The sequence below is a fragment of the Phoxinus phoxinus genome (genome assembly GCF_949152265.1).
Source record: "Phoxinus phoxinus genome assembly, chromosome: 5".
Classification (NCBI taxonomy): domain Eukaryota; kingdom Metazoa; phylum Chordata; class Actinopteri; order Cypriniformes; family Leuciscidae; genus Phoxinus; species Phoxinus phoxinus.
The window spans coordinates 18,509,371-18,531,702 of NC_136880.1; the positions used below are offsets into that span (position 1 = coordinate 18,509,371).

The window sequence follows — 22,332 nt, forward strand, 5'->3', positions numbered from 1 at the left end:
ACCTTTTTATAAGCATTTCAATAACTGTAAAATATTTGAAATGGGTTCAGTTTGTGGTCAAACTTTGGTACTTGTATTAATTTATGTACCAGTAACATTTGAATGATTTCCTAGATTGATCTTTGTAACAAAAATACAGCAGAACATGTAACGATTCATACGACATTTTGGTAACACTTTACAATAAGGTGCGATAGTTAGCATTAGTTAGTTAACATGAACTAATAATGAACTGCACTTATACAGCATTTATTAATCTTTGTTTATGTTAATTTCAACATTTACTAATACTTTATTAAAATCTTGTTAACATTAGTTCATGCACTGTGAACTAACAATGAACAGCTGATTTTTTTTACAGCATTTATACAGTAACAAATGTATTGCTCATGGTTAGTTCATGTTAGTTAATACATTAACTAATAATGAACTTTATTGTAAAGTGTTACCGACATTTTTTTATTTTGTTTCGGTTTTAATTAAGATGTGTAAATTTATAGTTTTCTTCCCAATTATCATATTTGTGCATCAGTTTTAAAAAATGGGACACCAATTTGCGTTTAAATCTAATTTAAAGACTCTTTTCTCACTTGCATTGCATACTTAATTTTGTGCAATTTTGTATTTGCCTTAAACCAGGACCTAACATATTCATACAATTATAAATCCAACTCAAGTAGGCTCTATATGTAAAGCACTTTGGCCAGCATGTGGTGTTGTGCTATATAAATAAATGTGATTGAATGACCAATTTGTACCCTCTTCCAGGGGCCAGGGGACCACTAAACCATTTTACACCAGCTGTAATATGTCCAAACGCCTCTAAAAACCAGCCTGAGATTGGGAGACCAGCAAAACCAGATTTGGCTCCAAGATGGTCTTTTCAGCAGTAGACAGTGACTTTGTTTTCATGTGGGAAAACTGGTACAGTATAAACTCATAGATTAAGAGGAAAATAACAAACAAAATAGAATAAGCATATGACGCATGGTTGTTTGCATTCTTCCGGTCAGAGTGACACACTGATCAGCACACGTATTTCCACAGTAACCTTACACTGCAGTGCAGCATTCCTGAAGCATACCGAGCTTTACCGGCGATGCTGAGCAGTCCATCGTGACAACAGAGAGCAGGTGTAAAGCCTCAGAATAGCACCAGCATTGTGGAGTCCAGCATTAAAACCCCATAACCTGTTGTCACTGAGTAAGCTTTCTATAAATCTCCCCCTACACACTCTTACTGGATATGACACTAGTTGTTCAGTTGCCGTAACGTATAAATGTACGTTTGTGGGTCCGCTTAGGCACACAGTTTACAGAGGCCTATATATTTTTTCAAGGATTTTACCACGCGCAGCCGGAGCACAAGAATGGGCCAGTGCCGTTTAAGGACATCCGAGCAGTTTAACGAGTTCACGTCACTTACAACTATAAAGATGTGTGAAAAACGCACTCCTCCTGGCATTCCGCAGGGGAAATGTCGTACGGACGTCTCTCCGTATGAAGCGGACAGACGACGCCGCGGTCACGGGCACTGCTCTGGACTGGTGTTCGTGGCAGATACAACAGGCGGGGTGTGGATTGATAAAACCCTCGGAAGACAACGGTGAGCCCGTGGATGTGAAGTTATGGTCGCTGTTGTTCTTGTTGCTCCCTGAAATCTATCCAGAGGATTTCTAAAGGTGAAGCCGACACAGTCAATACTCCAGTGCTGGAACAAGGAAGGCTTGGTGATTCCTGGATATCTGAGGGAGACTATACCTTTCACTTTTTTTGTTTGGTTTCCATTTACTGGAATGGAAAGATTGAAAAATGTTTATTTGAAGACTTTATCCAAGACATTTTTCATCAAATGTTCTTTTATAAATGTATATTTTTTATAAATATATGCCAGGTCATGGTCATGCATGTGGTCAGCTGATAAAAGTAATGGGAAGCCATTACTTATTTCTTTAAACTTATCGTCGCATATCCCAGTCTAAAGGGCAACTTACCTGAGAACCTTTATTTCATATGTTTTCATTTATTTATTTTGCAGGAAGTTCAAGTTCCTTCATGTATGTCATCTTTATTTTCTTTTGGATCTTAAACTAAACAGTGATTGTTGTTGTTTTTTCCAGCCATGTTGAACATGAGATTCTATGAAAGAGATGCAATTTAATTTAATTTATTTATCATGGAATATTTTATTCCGTTTAAATATTTTGTACAGTGATGAATTCACAGGACACCGTTAAGGCATTCTTAGCATATCTTTTGGGAGGTGTCCGTGATACTTTGACCCATTATTCATACAGCTCTTTGTAGATAAGCAAGATATAATACATCACTGAGTAACGCAGGCAGACTCCATCTTAAGTAAACTCGCATTTGCCAAGAGAAGACTGTAAGAAACATTGGTGTTTGTAAAACATCAGACGTTTACAATGGGCCTTTCAGGATCCAGAAACAAACCTGAAGCACGTATCCTCCTCTTAGGGCTTGACGGAGCTGGAAAATCGACTCTTCTTTACAAACTGAAGTACAATGAAGACTTCCACACAGTTCCTACAATTGGATTCAATGTAGAAATGATCGAAGCCAAGAAGAACAGGGACAAAATCTTCTTGACCGTGTGGGATGTTGGCGGTCAGATAAAGATGCGAGCGCACTGGAGGAATTTTTACCAAGACACAGCTGGGATTGTGTTCGTGGTGGACTCTTCTGATATTAAGCGCCTGGACGAGGCCAAGGGCGTCCTGGAACAGACCTTAAAGAGCGAGCACCTCAGGGGACTCCCGGTGGTGGTTCTCGCCAACAAGCAAGACATTGTAGGAGCTGCTACAGTAACAGAGATCACAGAGCAGTTTAACCTGAGAAAGAGCTGCAGTGAACGAAACTGGTTCATTCAGCCGTGTTCGGCGCTGACTGGAGCAGGTCTAGTCGACGGCTTCAGACGAATGGCACACCAGGTGAAAAAGACACCCGAGGACAAGCACATCAAAGAGACTGTGAAGTATATAAGATCAAAATCTGTTATGAAGAAATAGCCCACATGGTAACTTATTAATCTCTTTTATGGAAGGCTGTGTATACTATCCTACTTAATATAGTTGGACAGTTCATAATCATGTGCAACCCTAAGGTTTAAATGAAGAATGACATTTGCAAGATACTGAAAGCTACCTTGAGATGCTATAAACGAATTCAGAAACTCATGAATATAGCAACCAAGCCTTTGAAGTATATAAAGATACAAAATCTTTTATAAAGAAAGGCCTATGCAAACATCAAAACACATTAACTCACAGAAAGTTACATCATGGTCAGTCATGTGATTTGAATGACAAATTGAGTTAAAAGGCACCATAAAAGCTGCTAAATGTTACCTTGATTTAGAATTCATTAATATATTTATTGATGTGTTGTGAAGTAAGTTTCATATTTTTTATTTAATGTCTGTTTTTCTTTATTTTAGAATGAGAAATTTAATGAAATGTACTATATAAAGGTGCTAAATGTTACCTTCAGTTATAATCCATACATTTATTTGTTACTGTAAAATAAATAATTTGCTATTGTGCAATTTTACTGCACAAACTGTGCCTTTATAAATTTAAACTAATTCAACAAACTAGCTTGCATACTTTTTCTGTGACCGCATCCACAGTAATAGCAAGGACCAAGATGAGATGTAATAAAACTTTTATTTTTAGAAAAGGTCACATAGTCAGTTTCCATTTTTATTCTTGCTCATTTTTAAGTTGGGGGTTCGGGTCATTATTCAAACCCGCTTCCCTCGTCTGAACCAAAAAGAACAGAAGCATTAAGGAACAGGCCGTCCTCGAATGGACGGAAGCTTCTAGTCTCCGGAGCGGTTTTAAAGTCCAGCTCATCTGTCACGGGACTGATATGGGTCAAGTTGAATAAGAACTCCGGCTCCTCGGTAACAGACGCGGAGAAAACCTCAGCTGGGCCGAACCGCGGGTGCGCAACTGACTGGGTGGTGGTTCCTTCCTTTGGGATCAGAAGCAGAGGACCCAAGGTAGCAAGCTTCCAGTCTGTTGTAAAAGCAGAAGGGTGTTTGATTGTTGCATAGCATTAATTAATACAGATGAAGAATGAAACATTAAAATCATGAAAACCTTTGTTCGAGTCGGTTTCTCTCTTTGACAGACCATCATAGGCAAATTGCCTTGACCGTATGAGAGCTCTATAGGGTTCCAATGACTGACCGGGTATCACTTCAACGAAATCGGCAGGCCTAGATTTGCGTGCCGCCTTTGGCTGCATGACAGGAGGGGCTTGTGTGATGCGGAAAGGCTTGATTTGTTCAGGCTCCGCCGCACCTTGTTTGGATGGCTCACAGCTGTTACACACCTCATCTTTTCCATCCACAGACTGCCACCTGCAGAGTTCATATGGGTTCTTACATAGAGAACCACTGATTGATATACCAAGATTTAAATATTGGAGTCAGTCATTACCTTCCATCAATAAAAGAACATGCTCGATTTTGAGCGCTCACAGAATACGCAGCAGGGATGGCCTTTACGTAACATGTGATGTACACCTGTTTCAAATAAAACCAGGAAGCACAAATATGTATGACAGTTTGTCCATTCAATGGGGTCCAAAAAAAAAACGACTGACGAATTTTGTGTTTCACAGACCAAAGGTCACTAAGGTTTAGAATGACATGATTCATGACAATTTCACTACACTGTTCAAACACTAGGCATCATACATTTGACTTTGCAAATGGTTTCAGAGAAAAATCTGGGCATCATACACTAAATGACCGAGGATCAAACATTTGTTTAAATTCATTCTGAACACAAACTCAAGCAGAAACAGTGGCGCATGGCAAATGAAACCAGTGAGCTCAGCTCGAAATATCAAAACATGTTTTATATCCTCTAACTGGATGGAACTAAAAATCTGAAGCTTAAAGATTGTTCCAATTAGAAGCACTGAACAATTTGTTCTTTTATATCTGCCAACTCTGCAGACTGGCAACTGGTGCCGACTTGTCAAGACTGCAAATGCAAGTAAAAAAATTGTGTATTGCAGCTTTAAATTACAATATTGATTCTTGGGTGAACTATACTTGTAAATCAATCTTAAAAGTTCTGCTCACCGAGTTGCTCGTCAACTTGTGGAACCTGAAGGCATCCAACAGTAGGTTTAACTTATTGCCTTCGCTCCTCTGCAAGAACTTGGAGTGGGAGTATAAACTCCTACTGTCTGAAAGACATCTGAAAGCGGTCTACATGATTAGAGAAGCTCTAAATGCTGAATTCAAGTGTACTAAAGGCTTTTATATTGGCGATCCATGGATGCTAAATGTTCATGCAAAAGGTTCTTTAGATTAAAATGTTTTCCACACAATGAAAATTGTTATTTTAAGAAGAGTTCACTGAAAGGTTCTTTGGGGAACCCTCAATTTTAAACATCTCAAAAAGTTTCTTTCAGTTTTCGGAGTCTTAAGCCTTGTCTGTGATGCAGGCACAGGTTTTAAAGGAACAGTTTGATTAAATCTAATTGATGTAATAAAAGCAACATTGCAAAGTCTGAATCAACTCACCCATGATAATCTACAAAGGAATATTTTATGTCATTGGCATCAAAGTTGAATGTTGGTGTGGCCACACACCAGTCAAAAAATAGAAGTAGGGGCAAGTGATTGGCCAAGGTAACTGATGCTTGAAGGTGTATCGCATCTCCGAGAAAATAGATGTTTGAGCCCCTCTCATACTGCCAGTCATCTTAAAAAACAAAATTATTAATGATAATAAATCATTCTGAATTCGAACTTGGCTAATTTAAATACTATACCAGTCATCAGTCGGAGAGCAAAGTCCAGATAATCTGTGGACGAAATAGTGGAAGCATAGGGAACCCAAGCAGGCGCGACTGCCGCACTGTCGACATTATACCGCCTTAAGAGGATTTGAGAGAGAAAAAAAAGTGTAATGTTAAGAGCTCAAATCAGTCATTAACTAATCTGAGTTTGGTCAGTTTACCTCTGGAATTGGCACAGAATAGGTATGACTGCACCCTCCTGGCGAAGCACACCATCAGGAGATGGTAGAGGAGAGTACACAAGGACATTTGAATACACCAGAGAGTCACCAGTTACCTGTGATAAAACAAATTAAACTCATGAGCCTGGTTTCACAGACAGGGCTTAGATTAAGCCAGGATTAGGCCTTAGTTCAATTAGGGCATTTAAGTGGCTTTTATAAATGGGTCTTAGAAAATAACTATAGTGTGCACCTTGAGACAAAAACAAATGGCACATATTTTAAGACCGTGCAAACTGCTGTCAGTTTAAAAAGCTCAAACATGCATTTTAGTCTGAGACTACATAAACCTGGTCTGTGAAAACAGGGGGTGATGATGCGTTTGTAACAAACTATTTGGTTTGGTTGATCGGATCACAAGCCAGACAGCAACAGTGTCAGCCCAGAGCGGAATCCAGATGTGGCCCGGAATTGGGGCGAACCCATGTTGCTGTCTAGGTAGTAGACGAGGCAGACACATTCCTGTTTACACCTGGTATTTTACTCCGGTCCACTTTTAACCACTTCGAATTTCTTCGAGGGGAGAGTATGGACATTTTCAGATCTTTCAAAGAAATGGGCTAAATAAGCTCACAACCGGAGAAAACAAAAACAAAGGAGAGCATCAGCTTTCGTTTCTGCTCTGACACCCACAAGATCTCGCCGAACACTGAGTGCCTATTAAAAACCAGGAATGGGGAGAGAACATTTTGCTTGGTACGTTTTTCATCTTCAAATCAAACTTGGGTCTTTTACAAACTCAAATAGACAAACCAGAAATTGTTTGAACTTACAGATAGCGTGGTTCCACAGTCTTTGAAATAAGCAATTATGGTGAACACTAATTCTGCAGTTTGCACAGCTCCACATGGTGGTGAAGACATTCCGGGACCCAACCACAGCTCCTCCGCGTAGACAGGAAAGCCCGCGCCTAACAGCTCTGCGTTCATCACGAGCTCGATCGTTTCGTCGTGGCAAATCACGGACATCTTTTTCTGGCGTTGTTGTGGAACAGGGTCGTTTATTTTAGGCAGACTTTGAGAAATAGCGGCCTGAAACTGACTGTCCAACAGCTGCTGTTTTGCCGAAGAGCTTCCTCCTTGCTGGAATGTACGAGGGTACGTGCGAGGATAACATTCAGTGCGGAGGCATATCATAAGATAGACAGTTATCCACCATATTAATGTGCTAGTCAGCCACATCTCGCCTGCTAAATAATTATATCACACACAACCGGCTTATCGGACATACAAATGAAAAACCGTGTTGGTCGTCGTTTATAACACGTATTTATGAAAACGGCTTCTTGCTTGAGCAATTACTGATTTATCACTCAAACCACCTACACCTGATTTCTATTTATTCAGGCCAATTAGGTTTTCGTGCATATATTAATAAGCAATTGTCCGCTGACGCACCTGTGTCGAGGCTATCGGGATATGGCGTGATTTTAAAATATGAATAGCCTATATTTTAAAATTTCTGATAAAAACTAACATTGAAAATCAAGGCTTTAAGTTAAAATGTGAATTTTGTGCGTATTAGACTTGTACAGCTTTTTAATCTTCACATGCAGTGTGACGAATGAACTTAAAAATACAAATGTTCAATGTGAACTTCAAATAAAAAACTATACACGTTAAAAATAAGTTTTAGGTGGGGTACAGGATGTCACATAGCAAGAAACTGCTTGCAACACACTGACAATAACTATTTTATGAAGTCTATGTAAAATATGATTGAATAAACACAAAGCCTGCCAAAACACCATGTAATTTTGTGTGGTATAATGGTCTCAGAAATTTATTCAAAATGACACACTCAAAAAAAAAAATGGCACAAAAGCTGTCACTGGGACGGTACCCTTTAAAAAGGTTATGTACCATTTTAAGTACCAAGCCTTTGATGTACTAATATGTACATGTGTCTTTTTAAAGTGTACCGCCCTAGTGACAGCTTTTGTACCCTTTTGTATTGTTTAATAGATTGTGTATATTCACAATCTATTAAACAAATGAGTGAATTTCATGTTATTTTTTTGGTTATCAAGTTAACATATCCTGAGAAAATCTTTCACAGTAATCAAAGTATTAAAACAATAGAGACATGTAGAAATCAATGGGTTTATTTTGGGTTATAAAAAGTCTAAGGCAGAGAAGATAGAGAAATAGACTACAATGTTAAAAGGCACAATAAATTACTAAGTGTCCTCTGCTGTGCCACATAAAAAATACAAAAGCCTTCCCTCCACAAAACTGGAGCGTTGTTTATCAATCATTAAGGCAGACTTTTTAGTTTGAGGTCTTCAAACAGAAATCCAAGAGTAAAACACAAGTTGAGATGTATATATATATAATAAAAAAAAGGTTTCTTGTTCTACAATGAAAACTTGAGAAAGAAAATGCACCATAACAGACAAAGCGGCCAGATCGGCAAAATCCTTTCAGTTCTTATTTCGGTGTTTATGGCATGAGGTATTAACTGGCAAGTGGACAGCTTTTGTGCTGTTGCTTTTTCGATTACACATCATGGCAGTGGTTCTCTTATTTTTTTTTTCCCCAGCAGAATCGTCACAGGAACAGGAAAAAAAGCCTGAGAAGACATGTTTTAATTGTTAGTTTCAATTTAGTAAATTGAATCAAATAAATCAAATGCAATTTGATAATCGTCCTTACCAATAGCAGACGGCCGTCATGGACCCTCACAAGAAGGAGCAAACCTTCTGTGTCCTGAAGGGGTTGGTGCTTGAAGACACACCGGTGAGCAGCGGATCCTGAACGGCGTTCTGAATGCAGAACTGCTGAAGCTCTGCGGCCGCCTGAGAAACCTGAACGGACAAAATTACACAACAGGTCAAAAACGTCTGGAAAGTTGTAGAAAATATTGTACACAATCAGCTGCCATGCTAAGAAATACAAGCTTATACTAACAGACAAAAACATTTGAAAAAAGTCATGCCTACTTTTCTTGTATATAAATAAGGGATACAATATAAATAGTATAATATAAACATAACCACATTTAAAAATAATAAAAATAATAATTAGATATAACTAATTATATAAATAATAAAGTAAATTACACTTGTAATTATTCAAACAAAATTGTATTCAAATACATACATACTCGTTCTAGAACCGTATTACAGAGTATAGGAAAAAATCAGCATTAATTGGGTCTTTTATACTTTTGAAATCTATAACTGCCTTTTCAATTATAGGGATGGGGTCCCTCACATTAAGGGGGTCAATTGGATCTGAAAAATTGAAAACCTCTGGTCTAACGTTAGATAAACAAACTAACGTTAACGTAACTGTTACCCACCGTAGCTAACTTACTAGTTAGACCTGGTATAAACCAAATATTCAGTATATTCACGCCCGAGAGCGTGTTCAATATCCAGTTTGTTTAGTGGATATTTGTACTACTTCACTGGAAAATAAAACTATTGTATTAAATAATCTGAGAAGCCGATAAAACAAAGCTAACGGGTTCCAGGTCCACGCCCAAGCTCAACCCGGCTGCTAACCCACTAGCTTCAGTTTCATCCGTGATTAACGTGTACACCGCTAACAGAAACCAACCGACCTTTACTCTGTTGATGTTTGCTTCGAAGCGCAATTGCTGAACGACTTTCTTCATCGTAACGATGCTTGATGAGCCCGACATATTGTCTTCTGATAATTATTATTTTCAAACGATGTGCAACAGCGAAGACAAAAGTTGTAAGTAGGCAGTTTCCGGTTTGGTTCAGTCCGGAAGTGTGCACTAGTGAAACGATTCCGTTCCAAAGGGGTTCCGTTCGCGTCATTTCGAACCCTACTATGGCGAAGGCTACACTCATTAATATTAATAAGGCTAAGTTTTCAGCATACTATGATTGGTTCATGCGTTAGCTGCTGTACAGCCATTCAGCAAATCAGTTAATGTTACCGGGCGACCTGAATTAATATTCATAAACTAATTATTCGTATTGGACACAATTGCACAACAACATACGCCACCTGATGGCGATTAGATGCAATACACTACTCATCCTTTTTTTCTCGCTTTTGCTTCTTTATATTTATATTGTAATAACCTCTTTATATATTTGTCGTCCGCCCTTAATGATGCTGTTTTATGACTAGAATGCTGTAAATATTTGAATGCTCCTCAATATTCATGATGTTGTAACGTGTTCTGTATAACAAAACTGGAATTATTATGGAAACAAGACAGTCCAATAAAATGCTTCCTAGACTAAGTCTTCATAAGATTGGTTTGTCTTGTTCACAAAGCCCAAATGATTGGTAGATCTTTCAAAACAATTCCCCCCACAGCAACCTTTGAAGTAGCCTACTATATAGGCGAGTCCCCATTTCAATCAAAACACTTTGGATTTCACCTCAGAGATTTCATTTGTTTCATGATCACGTTATTGCAGTTTTCGCTGAATCTTTGCTTTAAATTTAACCTGTCTTTATCAACCTGTTCACAATGTTTTTCTATCCTACGGTGCTCAATCATCGGACTGGGTGCTTTGCCACGATTTGGTAAGTTTTTTGCCACATCATTTCTTTCCGAGAGTTGAGCTTGAGCCTATTGACTGTTTGTTTGAGAAGAACATATTGCATGAAGGATAAATGTTATAATCTGTGCATTTAAAAGGTCTAATCCTCAAAAACTGAGGCATAGTTATTAATATCTAACCAAATATAAATATTTATTCAGGTTGGCGGCCACTAAAGGACGAAAGATCAGTCGGAGAGATATGCTTAAAGTCAACGTCCAGCGCACCTGGTTAGTAGCAGCCTATCCTTTCTACGAAATGAAATTAAATAAATAAATGACAATAATTTTCTACATGATCGCATTTAAAGACAACAATAACGTTTTTTTTTTTTTTTTGAATAAAATGAATAATACAAAATTAATGAATGGAGTTATTCTCAAACAGCGATGACATCATGGATTACGTGTTGGTCAAAGCCCCGCCCCCTCTGCCAGGATTGCCCCGCCCCCGGTTCTCCCTGTACCTGTCCTCTCAGCTGCAGTATGGAGTGGTGCTGGTCTACCACAGACAGTGTGGATTTTTGTTAGGTGGGCTGGGTCCATTTGTCAAAAATATAACACAAGACTGTTTTTAGCTGTCTCGACTTCATATTTATCCTTTAAGATGACACAGTGGGCTTATAAGTGTCATGATATTTGTAGCATTTTGAGATTTTTGTGCCCATTTGATTGTTTTGTGTCTCTCTTACCTGTGTGCTTTTCTCAGAGGACACTCAGGGGGCGATTGATAGACTGTTCCGCCTTAACCGGAAGGCTAACATTGATTTGATGGATGAAGAAACCAGGTCAGGCACTATTTCATTTCTTAGAGACGTTACATTATGAGCATCCTTTAGGTTGTCATTATGTCAGATGAAATATCAATAGTGCTAATGCAGATGAACGGAGCCATTATATCTGATGAACGGAGCCATTATATCTGTGTTCCTTTAAACAATGCCCTTTAGATTCAATACTTCAGATTGTTTTTAATTGTTATTTATTAGTTTAGTCAGCAGTGCATTAATAAAAATTATTGTAATTGTCTAATAATAATTTTTTTCATCTGTAGTCCCTGGACAGAATGTCACAGCATCAGCCTGAGAACAAATAGCTTACAAAAAAAGTCAAAATTACAAACATTAGAATTCATATTTTATATTATTTTTAGATTTGTACAAACGAAACAACATTGCTGAAACACCATTTGCAACCCATTCTAATTTTAGTTAGAGGGGCTTTTTCAAGTCAAGGTTAAAAGCAAAGAAAAAGTACAGTTTTAAATCCAGAATGTTAGGTGAGAGCAGCAACAGGACAAAGATTGAAAATATGAATGCAAAAGAGATTCAGAGCGTATAGATCTACAGTTTCCTCCTCTTTCCTTTCAGGCAGAGTCACATGATCCCCGATGCCGCTGAGCTGTTTGATGAGACCGAGGGGGCGAGGGATCCGTTCTTCGGGGTCATGGAGAGCGGGTACAGCCTGCCCAGTCCAAGCAGCCTCATTCAGGTGCGGTGTAACTCACAACTTCAGAAACACTAAAGTTCTGCCATACGTACACTTACACTACCATTCAAAAGGTAGCCAGTAGGATCTTTTTTTAAGGAAATACTTTTATCCAACAAGGATGCATTAAATTGATCAAAGTGACAGTAAAGACTCTTATAAAGTTATAAAAAATGGTATAATGGTTTCACAACAATATTAAGCAGCCCAACTGTTTTCTTCATCATATCAGAATGATTTCTGAAGACTGGAGTAATGATGCTGAAAATTCAGCTTTGCATCACAGGAATAAATGACATTTTAAAAGATATTAAAATAGACAAACAGTCCTTTTAAATTGTTATAATATTCCACATTATTACTGTTTTTACTGTATTTTTAAGCAAATAAATGCACCCTTGGGGAGCCTTTCAAAAATATACAAAAAAAATTCGTTCTGACACCCAACTTTAACAGGTAGCGTAATTTCTAGGTGTTGTTCATTATTTTATAATTTAACAATGAGGTGAAGTCATGTGTGGTCTAACCTGTCACACTGTGTCTCAGCGAGCGGAGGAGGTTTCACCAGAGCATGTCTCGCCCGCTAGAGAAACATCCCCACCTTCAGATGGTGAGCACTTAATACTTCACACTGTAAAGTGATACGCTATCATTTGCGGCACATAATTACATGTATCCATAGTGTTTCAAGTAATGCTATGGGAATGTACAAATAATAAGCACCAACCGTAAAGAAGGATATAGAAATGTAAGTGTGTTTTTAAAGCTCCTTGTTTCCCCTCTAGGCATCACAGCCAGTCAGGAGTCCATCACTCTGACAGAAAGAGAACCGGTCGTCATGCCTGAGCCAGAGGTACAGCTGTCACTCAGACACTGTCGGCATCACTGCCCGAACGCCAGTTGTGTGTCGTCTCCTCAGTGTCGTCTCTCTGTTTCCTCAGTTTGAAGGAGCGGATCTGCTGGAGTCCAACCTGGTGGAACTATTGCTGGAGCAGCCCGAACACTTTCTGGAGCGTGAGTGCTGCTTTCACTCAAACACATGATCATCCTGGTGCCAGATGAAGAGGCAGATTATACTTGCACAAACTAGTTGTATGAATATAAAAAAACATGCAAGAACATGTCATGATAATATTTTAGGCAAAAAAAACAAAAAAAACATAAAAAAAAAAAATAATAATACAGTAATGAACTTTAAATGATGACAGAATTTTCATTTTGAAGTGAACCATTACTTTATTCCCCCTCAAGTTGTTTCAAACCTGTATAAAAATAATTCTTCTGTTGAACACAAAAGAAGATATTTTTAAGAATGTTGGTAACCAACCAGTTGATGGGCCCCGTTGACTTCCATTATAGGAAAAAAATACAACCATCAACTGGTTGGTTACCGACATTCTTCAATATCTTCCTTTATTTTTTTTATGACCATTAAGCACATTACTCCCTGATTCTTATTAATTTAATACAAATACATTAATTCTCAAAATAAAGAGTAATATTTATATTTCATAAGAAAGTGAAATATTTATACTTCATTGCAGTTTTTTTGTGCTGGCTTTAAACTATGCTCATAAAAAAAATATATAATAATATATACATATATATAGGCTATATATATAATTAAAAATACTATGTAAAATATAAAGTATTTATACTGTACTTCATTGTAGTTTTTGTGCTGGCTTTAAACTATGCTAATCTAAATATAAAATGTAAGGAATTATTAAAAAACATTATATACATTATAAAGTATTTATACTTCAATGTAGCTTATTGTGCTGGCTTTAAACTATGCCTTTTTAAATAAAATTGCTTTAAAATAAATAAATAAGTAAAAATGCTATATGTCAAGTATTTATACCTCATTGTAGTTTTTGTGCTGGCTTTAAACTATGCTAATTTAAATTAAAACATAAAAAATATATAATCAAATAAAAAACATCTAAAATACTATATATAATGTCACGTATTTAAACTTCATTGTATCTTTTTGTGCTGCTTCAAACTATGCTCATTTAAATATATTTTTTTTCTCCAAAAATGTATTATACTTATTTATACTTATTTGTAGCTTTTTGTGTTTGCTTAAAACTATGCTAATTTAAATGAAATAATGTAAAATAAATGTAAAAAATAAATAAATTCCAAAATAAAGGAATAAATTAATTTACAAAAAGACTCTTTTGTTATTGCAGTAATAAGAATCTAATCACCATTAAGAATAATGAGGCAACCCAAAAACAAAACATCCACATCTGTTATGATAATGAGAATTTGTTGATGTGCTCAGTTCATGTGGTTTTATCTCTGCGGTTTCTGTCATGTTGTGTCTTGGGAACATTATAAATCAGTTTGGGGTTTAAACTTGAGAAGGGACTGTTTTTTTGCAGGTGAAGATGAGAGGCAGCTGGAGATAGACAGAGAGAGAGAGCAAATAGAGAGAGAGACAGAAGAGCCGAGGATGCCCGATGAAAGAGAGCAAGAGAGAGCAGCACTTGAGAGAGAGGCAGCAAGAGATCTGACAACATCAGCCTCTTTAGATCTGTACGTTTAGACAACTACACTTCAGAAACTTGCTCTGACGCTTTTATTGGAGTACGCTTTCAGTAAACAAAAGATACTAAAAATGGAAAACCTCTCGTTTTTTGAAAAGAAAGCTTTTAGGGTTGATGGCCTGCTTTTTGTGGGCGGTAAATGGCGCAAACACCAGTAAATTGGTCTAAAACCTTAGAAAATCACCTTGCATGATTCATTTAAATACTCTCCTCCCATAAATATTGCATCTGAAAGGGGAACTCTTACAAATACATATGCAATAAGGTCAGCCGCAAGAATAACCCTGTCCACGCCTTTTTAGCGCTCATTTTTCACTCCTGACTGTAGTTTTTAAACGCCAAAAGAGCATTTTTACCCAAGCTGTTAGTAAATCTGGCCCATGATGTTATACCAGGTTTAAAAACACCGAAGTTATGCTCTAAGATTATGATTTCCCAGGGCACAAATCACTGGCGCATCAAGCCAGGAAGTTGTCCTTCTGCCTGAGGAGGATTTGGGGCTTCCCATGGAGATGCCTGTGTTAGAGGAAAGAGAACGGACGCCAGTATCTGAGTCTGTACCCATACCATCCCCCCCGCCCATCGAAGAGGAGGGAATGGCCGCTGAACCCGAGAGAGAGAGGGCGGTGAGAGAGAGGAGCCCTCTTCTTCAGGTGTGTTAGGTTGTGAGGTCTGTCTCGATGCTACATTGAAGCATTTGACACATTGGTCATCAAGCCATCTGTCCCTCTGTCAGCCTGCTGTAGTGAGGCCTGAATCTCCTAAAGGGCAGAGGAAGAGGAGGAGACAGCTGCTCTTCATCGATGAACACACGCAGATATCTCAAGAGGAAATGAAGGCCATGATTGATAATGCAGAGACAGAGACCAGGCCTTTGGTAAGTCCAGAACAGTCTATTCTTCAAGTCAGCATTATTTTTGTGAATAAAATGGTTGTCAGTTGTGTGTTGTTTTTTTCTCCTAGGCGACACTCATCATACCACGTTTTGAAACGAAGAGTGCAAAAGAACTGCTCGGGAACCCTTGCATGAGTGAGTTGGTGAATATCGGACTTAATACAGTCATATTTCACCCTAAAATCATAATGTTGTTTTTGAAAGAAACTAATACTTTTATTCAGAAAGGATGCATTAAATTTAACTAAAAAAAGTAACTGTAAAGACACTTATAATGTCATAATATGACCTTTATGGTTATTTCATGACAGCTTCCATGATATTCACTAAATCAACCTAAGCTGTTTCCCTTTATACAGTCCAGAGCTAAAGCTAAAGCGCATATTATTGACAGTTTAGTGGTATGCTTTCTACATAGGCCTTCCACCTGAAATCCTGGCGCTATGGAAACAGGCCGCGGTCGTGAGGCCCATCCCTCCATCCAGGCCGCGCTGGGACGTTCCCGCTGAGGAGATGCCAGAGAGAGAGGAGGAAAGACCAGAACCGGCAGACAGAGAAGAGGAGAGACCAGAACCAGCAGACAGAGAGGAGGAGAGACCAGAAACAGCAGAGAGAGAAGAGGAGAGACCAGAACCGAGAGAGAGAGAAGAGGAGAGACCAGAACCAGGAGAGAGAGAAGAGGAGAGAGAGCTCAGCTCAAGAGAGGTCTACTTCCACTAACACTAACTATTACATTTTAAGATGTAACTCATCCCACACCATTTGTGTTAATACCTTAAAGGGTTAGTTCACCCAAAAATGAAAATTCTGTCAGTAATTACAAACCCTCATGTTGTTCCAACCCCGTAAGACTTTCGTTCATCTCCAGAACACACAAATTAAGATATTTTTGATGAAATCTGAGAGCTGGATCACTCCTCCATAGGCTTCTATGTAATTGCAGCCCAGAAAAGTTAGTAAAGACATCGTTAAATTAGTCCAAGTGACTACAGTGGCTCAACCACTTTTTGTGCGCAAAAAAACTAAAACTATTCATTTTCTTCTGTGTGGGCCTCTGAGTGAGTTCACGAGAGCGCCACGACGCATGCGCGAGAATTTTTTTTTGCGCACAAAAAAGTATTCTCGTCGCATGATAAACTTATGGTTGAGCCACTGTAGTTACTATTTTAACGATGTCTTTACTAACTTTTCTGGGCCGGCAGATGCACTTACCTATCAGCCTATGAAGGAGTGAGACAGCTCTCAGATTTCATCAAAAATATCTTAATTTGTGTTCCGAAGATGAATGAAGGTCTTACAGGGTTGGAATTACTGACAGAATTTTATTTTTTGGGTGAACTAACCCTTTAATTCAGTGATTCCCAAACTTTTTTTTTTCTGCTAAAACCCCTTTGACCTAAAATATTTACTTATAGTACCCTGAGATTTTGAGTTAACATTTGAATAATTTAATACCACATTTGCATGTGGTCACATGACATGCAAGTAGAGAAATACAATTTTATCTTTAAATTATTTATTCATTTTAATATAGAATTTTTATTATTTATTATTATTCGCATTCCATCAACTCACAAACCCCCTGCACTTCCCTCACAAATCACCAGGGATTTGTGAACCCCAGTTTGGGAAACCCTGTCTAGGGTGCACACACTGTGAGGTTTTGGCCACGATTTGGCCGTCTGAGACAAATTTAGCAAAACCTAAAAGATTCCTCTAATCCTAGGCTAAAATCTGAAGTCTTTGATCGTTAGTTTGACATGTTCACCAACAGCCGATTAATGACCGTTGCAATCAAATTTGACCGCAGACGAAATTCTGACAGTGTCAGAAGATTTGACTCTCAGTCCTGCAGTGTGACTTCTTCCACGACCCTCAAATTCTCTTCGTTTTTCAAGACAAGCCGTGGCCAAAATGAACGTTAGAGATTTCTTTGTAGCCACCATTACAATCCCGTGTGTAACGCAGCTCACATCACCGAACATCATTGATCGATGATGTAAAACTCAGGACAAGTTTTCCTGCGTGCGTCCGTTTTTACCGCGTCTTGACTGCCTTACAGTCTGACACAGATGACAACTGAGATCTTACAGTGTGTCATGGCTTACAGCGATGATCATGTTCGTACAGTCTGACAAGCAACAATCGTAAAGGACGATAATAAATCGCAGTGTGCACCCGGCTTTAAATCAGTGCTACCCAACCACCTAGCAACACCCTAGAAACCACATATCAACCACCCAGAAAACTTTAGCAACACCCTAACAACCAGTGCCAGTGACATCAAAAGTGTAGAAATTGAAAATATTCCAAAAATAAATTAAAGATTATAGTTTAAACATAAAGAAACTAATAAACAAAGTGATGCATATGTGTCAATGACTGAAAGACATGCATCCCGTTTAGGGCCAGATTTACTAACAGCTTGCATCGGCGTGAACCCTCTTTTCACTCCCATCGGCATTTTTTTATTTTTTATTGCGCTCTCACAGTAATTTGCCCAGTTTAGTAAATCTGGCCCCTAGTCTATTAGTTTATGTTAAAACCCAAAATGGATCCAAATGGATGGATATTTGATATGCATTTCAAATGCATAAAACTTCAATTGAGTGTATAACAAGTGGTTCTGTTTTAGTGACTGCTCTTTTTTCCGGCGTCCTTCCTACTGTAGATTCCCAGAGAAATGGTGGAGTCTGGCCTCCTCCAGCAAGAAACACCAGGTAAAATATCAGTACACTACATTAGAACAGATCGGCCAGAACATTAAAAGCACCTGCCTAATATCATGTAGGTCCAAAACAGCTCTGATGCCTCGAGGCATGGTCTCCACAAGACCTCTCAAGGTGTCCTGTGGGATCAGGCACCAAGACTTAAGCGGCAGATCCTTTAAGTCCCGCAAGTTGTGAGGTGGAGCCTCCATGGATCTAGTTTAGCCGCTATTTTTCCTTTTGCTTGCCAATTTTTTCCTGGTTTCAACACATGAAATTGTCTGTTCACCAGCTGTTTAATGTATCCCACCCCTTGTCAGGTGCAATAATGTTCAAATCTGTTATTCGCTTCACATGTCTGGGGTTTTAATGGTGTGGCTGATTTTCTCAGATTACAGTCGATTTACTTTATTTCAATAATGACTGGCGTGTTTTGAAGGGAGGGAAAGAAAGAGAATAACAAGTTTACTACAGAATGTTAATTTTTCGTTGTATTTGCAGCCTCTTTGGTCATTTTGGAGACACCAGACAAGGATTCTTCTCCACTCGAGACACCTGAGATGAGACGGTGAGAGGAGAGATGGTAAAAGAGAGAGAAAGTGTGAGACGGAAGTAGAGACTGTCACAGTCATTAGAGACTGGGTTGACACGTGCGAGTTTCACACTCTGTCGCTGCATAATTGCCTCTGAATAATTACTTCTGCTTTCATGGGTTTAGATCCCCTGTTCCAGAAATTCAGTTCGGTCTAGAGGGCATCCCAGAGGTCCCAGTGATGGAAGAGATTGCAATGGATATTGAGGAACCATTAAGGTAAAGCTATATGTGTCCATTTCAGTGGATTGTTACACCCTGAACACATTTCTAATGTATTTCTTTCTTCTGTTGAAGGCCGCAGGATGTCATTGAAGATTTAGTGACCTTTCGCTCTCTGCTGCCCATTCAGGCCAGCCGTAGAATTGTTGCCCGAATCTTTTGGAGATTGCTTGGTAAGATTGTGGCAGAGGATTGAAGCCTTGTTTATACTTTCAACTCGCTTTATACGGATGAGGCGTTTATACTCGACGCGCTCGCCGTTGTACTATTCTTTGAAACGACAGGGGGCGACTCTGAGTAATTGTCCTCTAAACCCGCGGTTTTCAAAGTTGGGGCCAGCAGGGCCGCAGCAAGTTGGAAGAAGAAAAAACAGCACAAAAAAACAAAACGTTAAAAAATTTATATTATTATGAGAATTGTTATGAAATAGGATTATAATAATTTGTTGCATAGCCTATCTGAACATTATACTTCTAATTCTAGTCTAACTGAACATTATACTAAAATTCTAATCTTTTAGAGATTAGGCGATCGGCCAATCAGTCTGACATGGCGATTTTATGCTGGTCAAATGCACTGGGGCGCCGCATGATTAACATCGCGCAACATCAGCATCACACGTGCACACGGAACACAAATGTAGGAAACCTCGTGAATTACGGCCGTTTCAGACCGCAAGCGTGAGCGACGTGTGATCAAAAGTGTGCTTTCACTTTAATTGAGCGTGAGCACTTTTGATGGACAAAATAAATATGATTTCACACAAAAAGTGCCTAAAATGCACATGATTTGCATGTCTAGTGTGTTTTAACAAGAACTGGAGTAGGCTATGTCAGGAAAGTAAATGAAGACTCAAAAAAATATTTTTAGAAAATGTACTCATTTAAACTATAAAAAAATTATATATATATATATATAGAGAGAGAGAGAGAAAATAAATATTTGTGTGTGCTGTAAAGTGGTTAGAAAAATGAAATCGGAATCGGCTAAAATCTGTATCGTCAAACTCTGTGAAAAATCGTAATCGGCCTAGAAAATAGTACCGGTAATCGGTGTATCAAACACCATCACATAATCTGATGATCACAGATGTTTTATTTATTTATTTCTACATTTGCCGTAGTATTGTCGATGGGTTCAATAACACATCCTGCAAAAGGGGGGCCTTGGCCAGAACCTAGTGGTATTTGGGGGGTCTTGTCATGGAAAAGTTTGGGAACCCCTGCTCTAAACCATCAGGAAGCAACGGTGAGAAGAATTACACATGTGACGATGTTTGTTTTTATTACACTTCACCAATCCCAGGCTACAAAAGAACCAAATAATCGTGTTAAACCCGATAAACCTTGAGATTATTACTTGTGACATTACAACGAAATATATGGATATGAGAACATATGTATAAAACTAAATTAAACAACAATCTCTTAAATATTTTCGGATTTCATTACGCATTTTTTATTTATTTCATGAACATTTTTATCAACATTTTCTTTAAAAAGGCTTATTTCGGCCGGGACAGAAAAAAAAATTAACATAATGAAATTATGAAACCAAGGGTTTGCCTCAAAAATTGGGAGCAGTTTTGGGATGGTCGACTTGTGGGCCGATTAATGAAACAAATTTTTTTTTTCAACATACAAAGATTTAAATGGAGAAAATCACCAGCCAATAATGGTGTGAGAAGGAACACCACGATTACCAAAACAAATCTGATCAAATGCTCCCCTTAATTTATTGAAAAGTTCAGTCGCCTGGGAATTTAGTCTTGTTGTTTCGTCTTGTGTTTACAGAGCAAACGGTCGCAAGAGAAGTCACAGTGCGACAGGACGAGCCGTACGGTGACATCATCATTTCACAGCCATAGATCGATCATAAACCGATGATGACTTGCCATTATTCTCAGATAAAACTGGTATGACTTATTAAATCAGTGTTCATGTTTATGAATTTTTAAACAACTGAAAGTCCTTTCGTTGTATTAACATGTTATTGATGGTTTTACATATGTTTGTCATTGTTTATTTAATCTTGTGATATTTTGTAATCTATGATAAACAAGTTTCGTCTTTTTACGAATGAAATTAACTTATGCAACTTTCCAATGTTTTCTATTATTCTGATGATACCATGTTTGTTACAATACTCCTGTTTTTATCATAATATTAAATGTTGTTCTCTGTGTTATAGCAAGAGGCATCACAAAATATAGTTTTCTTCTTTTATTACAAACTCTTATCTTTACAGGTTCAACAACACAACTATGCAATATATATTTATCGGGTTGTTTTGGCACAAAGTACATTAGGCACTAGGTTTACCACAATTACCAGCATAGACAGAAGTGAATGTGCTAAAAAATACATTTCAAGTTATTTCACATACCTTCATAAGTGATCGGGACAATCAACCTTTTGTCATAAATATCAAAATCACAATTCAACTGAACCCCAAAATTGTAGAACACCGTCACATAAAAAGCAAAACGTTCCTCACTACAATGTCTTAGCTCTAAATATCAGTGCAAAAGTCCAGAGACATGTATGCTAAACCCAGGGAACTTTTTTTTTCTCCAAAAATGTAATATTATTGGAAAATAAGCCCCTGAAAAGAAAAACATGCAGTACTATTTGCTCGTGTAGATTCAAGAAATGTAGACCTTTCGCAATAAAGCGTTCTATAAAAGTTACTGTTAGAGTGAAGCAGATTAACCAAAATAATAGTGTCATGATATTGAGTACAATTATAGTGTCTAATAAAGGAATAACATTATCTTGGACAATTATGCTCTAATTTACTTTAAAATACTACATGTTTCTTCTACATGGTTAAAACTTGCAGTGAATCTTATTCCCTTCTCTTAACTAAACTGTTTTATTAAAGAACTGTGCAGTTTTTAGCGAATAAGACTGAATATCTTGTTTTGTTCTATTTTATGAAACCCTTTTTTATTACGCAACCACTTTTTAGCATCAAGGCCTCCTGAGAATCATCAAAACCCATAATCAGAGATCAGTTGAGAAAGCAGTCTTTCAGAGGAATTGCAACAATAACAACACTGGCTGCCTGAGGAATCAAATAATGCAATGGTGGAATTCAATCTGGCTAATAGGTGTATCTTGACAGAGGCGTGTCTTCTAGGAGATCATCCTGCAAAAAAAAGAAATTAAATTTTTTACTTTAGATGCCTGTGGATTTGCCACATCCAAATTGAAACGTTGAGGATGCCTGAAATTCACTGTAAGCAGTCGCCCAATCACAACAGACTGTACCAT

General features: G+C 38.0%; 4 protein-coding genes across 5 annotated transcripts; 2 read left to right on the forward strand and 2 right to left on the reverse strand.

The window, feature by feature from the left end:
• Nucleotides 1-1,251: 1,251 nt before the first annotated feature.
• arl14 (ADP-ribosylation factor-like 14) lies at nucleotides 1,252-3,462 on the forward strand. Its single transcript, XM_079612647.1, has one exon. The coding sequence runs from the start codon at nucleotides 2,426-2,428 to the stop codon at nucleotides 3,026-3,028; it is 603 nt and encodes a 200-aa protein (XP_079468773.1). The 5' UTR covers nucleotides 1,252-2,425; the 3' UTR covers nucleotides 3,029-3,462.
• zp3b (zona pellucida glycoprotein 3b) lies at nucleotides 3,456-7,408 on the reverse strand. The gene is made up of 8 exons (XM_079612646.1): nucleotides 6,838-7,408; nucleotides 6,005-6,120; nucleotides 5,817-5,920; nucleotides 5,566-5,746; nucleotides 5,119-5,236; nucleotides 4,466-4,551; nucleotides 4,124-4,386; nucleotides 3,456-4,039 (listed from the first exon to the last, which is right to left on the reverse strand). Exons 1-8 carry the CDS (start codon nucleotides 7,243-7,245, stop codon nucleotides 3,759-3,761), a joined length of 1,557 nt encoding a protein of 518 aa, XP_079468772.1. The 5' UTR covers nucleotides 7,246-7,408; the 3' UTR covers nucleotides 3,456-3,758.
• Nucleotides 7,409-8,152: 744 nt separating this feature from the next.
• On the reverse strand, nucleotides 8,153-9,819 carry gng5 (guanine nucleotide binding protein (G protein), gamma 5). Its single transcript, XM_079612170.1, has 3 exons — nucleotides 9,632-9,819; nucleotides 8,719-8,870; nucleotides 8,153-8,635 (listed from the first exon to the last, which is right to left on the reverse strand). Exons 1-2 carry the CDS (start codon nucleotides 9,710-9,712, stop codon nucleotides 8,745-8,747), a joined length of 207 nt encoding a protein of 68 aa, XP_079468296.1. The 5' UTR covers nucleotides 9,713-9,819; the 3' UTR covers nucleotides 8,153-8,635; nucleotides 8,719-8,744.
• Nucleotides 9,820-10,322: 503 nt separating this feature from the next.
• LOC306998248 (meiotic recombination protein REC8 homolog) lies at nucleotides 10,323-21,260 on the forward strand. 2 transcript variants are annotated; one of them, XM_079612168.1, is made up of 18 exons: nucleotides 10,323-10,578; nucleotides 10,757-10,825; nucleotides 10,983-11,125; nucleotides 11,304-11,382; nucleotides 11,965-12,085; nucleotides 12,629-12,692; nucleotides 12,868-12,935; nucleotides 13,024-13,096; nucleotides 14,476-14,629; nucleotides 15,080-15,293; nucleotides 15,377-15,517; nucleotides 15,604-15,670; nucleotides 15,954-16,240; nucleotides 18,207-18,255; nucleotides 18,745-18,811; nucleotides 18,962-19,054; nucleotides 19,133-19,230; nucleotides 20,851-21,260. In XM_079612168.1, the coding sequence occupies exons 1-18, from the start codon at nucleotides 10,523-10,525 to the stop codon at nucleotides 20,922-20,924; spliced, it is 1,917 nt and encodes a 638-aa protein (XP_079468294.1). In that variant the 5' UTR covers nucleotides 10,323-10,522; the 3' UTR covers nucleotides 20,925-21,260. The 2 variants fall into 2 exon arrangements, with proteins under 2 accessions (XP_079468294.1, XP_079468295.1); XM_079612169.1 differs by lacking the exon at nucleotides 19,133-19,230 and having other exon boundaries at nucleotides 10,406-10,578; nucleotides 20,851-21,025.
• The last annotated feature ends 1,072 nt before the right edge of the window (nucleotides 21,261-22,332 follow it).

Bases quoted from the DNA above. Each gene is read 5' to 3' on its own strand.
- gng5 (XM_079612170.1), bottom strand. From the start codon at position 9,712: ATGTCGGGCTCATCAAGCATCGTTACGATGAAGAAAGTCGTTCAGCAA. The intron at 8,871-9,631 runs GTCGGTTGGTTT...TTGTCCGTTCAG, and splicing joins CAAACATCAACAGAGTAAAG to GTTTCTCAGGCGGCCGCAGA.
- arl14 (XM_079612647.1), top strand. From the start codon at position 2,426: ATGGGCCTTTCAGGATCCAGAAACAAACCTGAAGCACGTATCCTCCTC.
- LOC306998248 (XM_079612168.1), top strand. From the start codon at position 10,523: ATGTTTTTCTATCCTACGGTGCTCAATCATCGGACTGGGTGCTTTGCC. The intron at 11,126-11,303 runs GTGGGCTGGGTC...TGCTTTTCTCAG, and splicing joins ACAGTGTGGATTTTTGTTAG to AGGACACTCAGGGGGCGATT. The intron at 19,055-19,132 runs GTAAAGCTATAT...CTTCTGTTGAAG, and splicing joins GATATTGAGGAACCATTAAG to GCCGCAGGATGTCATTGAAG.
- zp3b (XM_079612646.1), bottom strand. From the start codon at position 7,245: ATGTGGCTGACTAGCACATTAATATGGTGGATAACTGTCTATCTTATG. The intron at 6,121-6,837 runs GTAAGTTCAAAC...GTTTTATCACAG, and splicing joins ACTGTGGAACCACGCTATCT to GTAACTGGTGACTCTCTGGT. The intron at 4,552-5,118 runs GTGAGCAGAACT...TATTTGAAACAG, and splicing joins ACAAGTTGACGAGCAACTCG to GTGTACATCACATGTTACGT.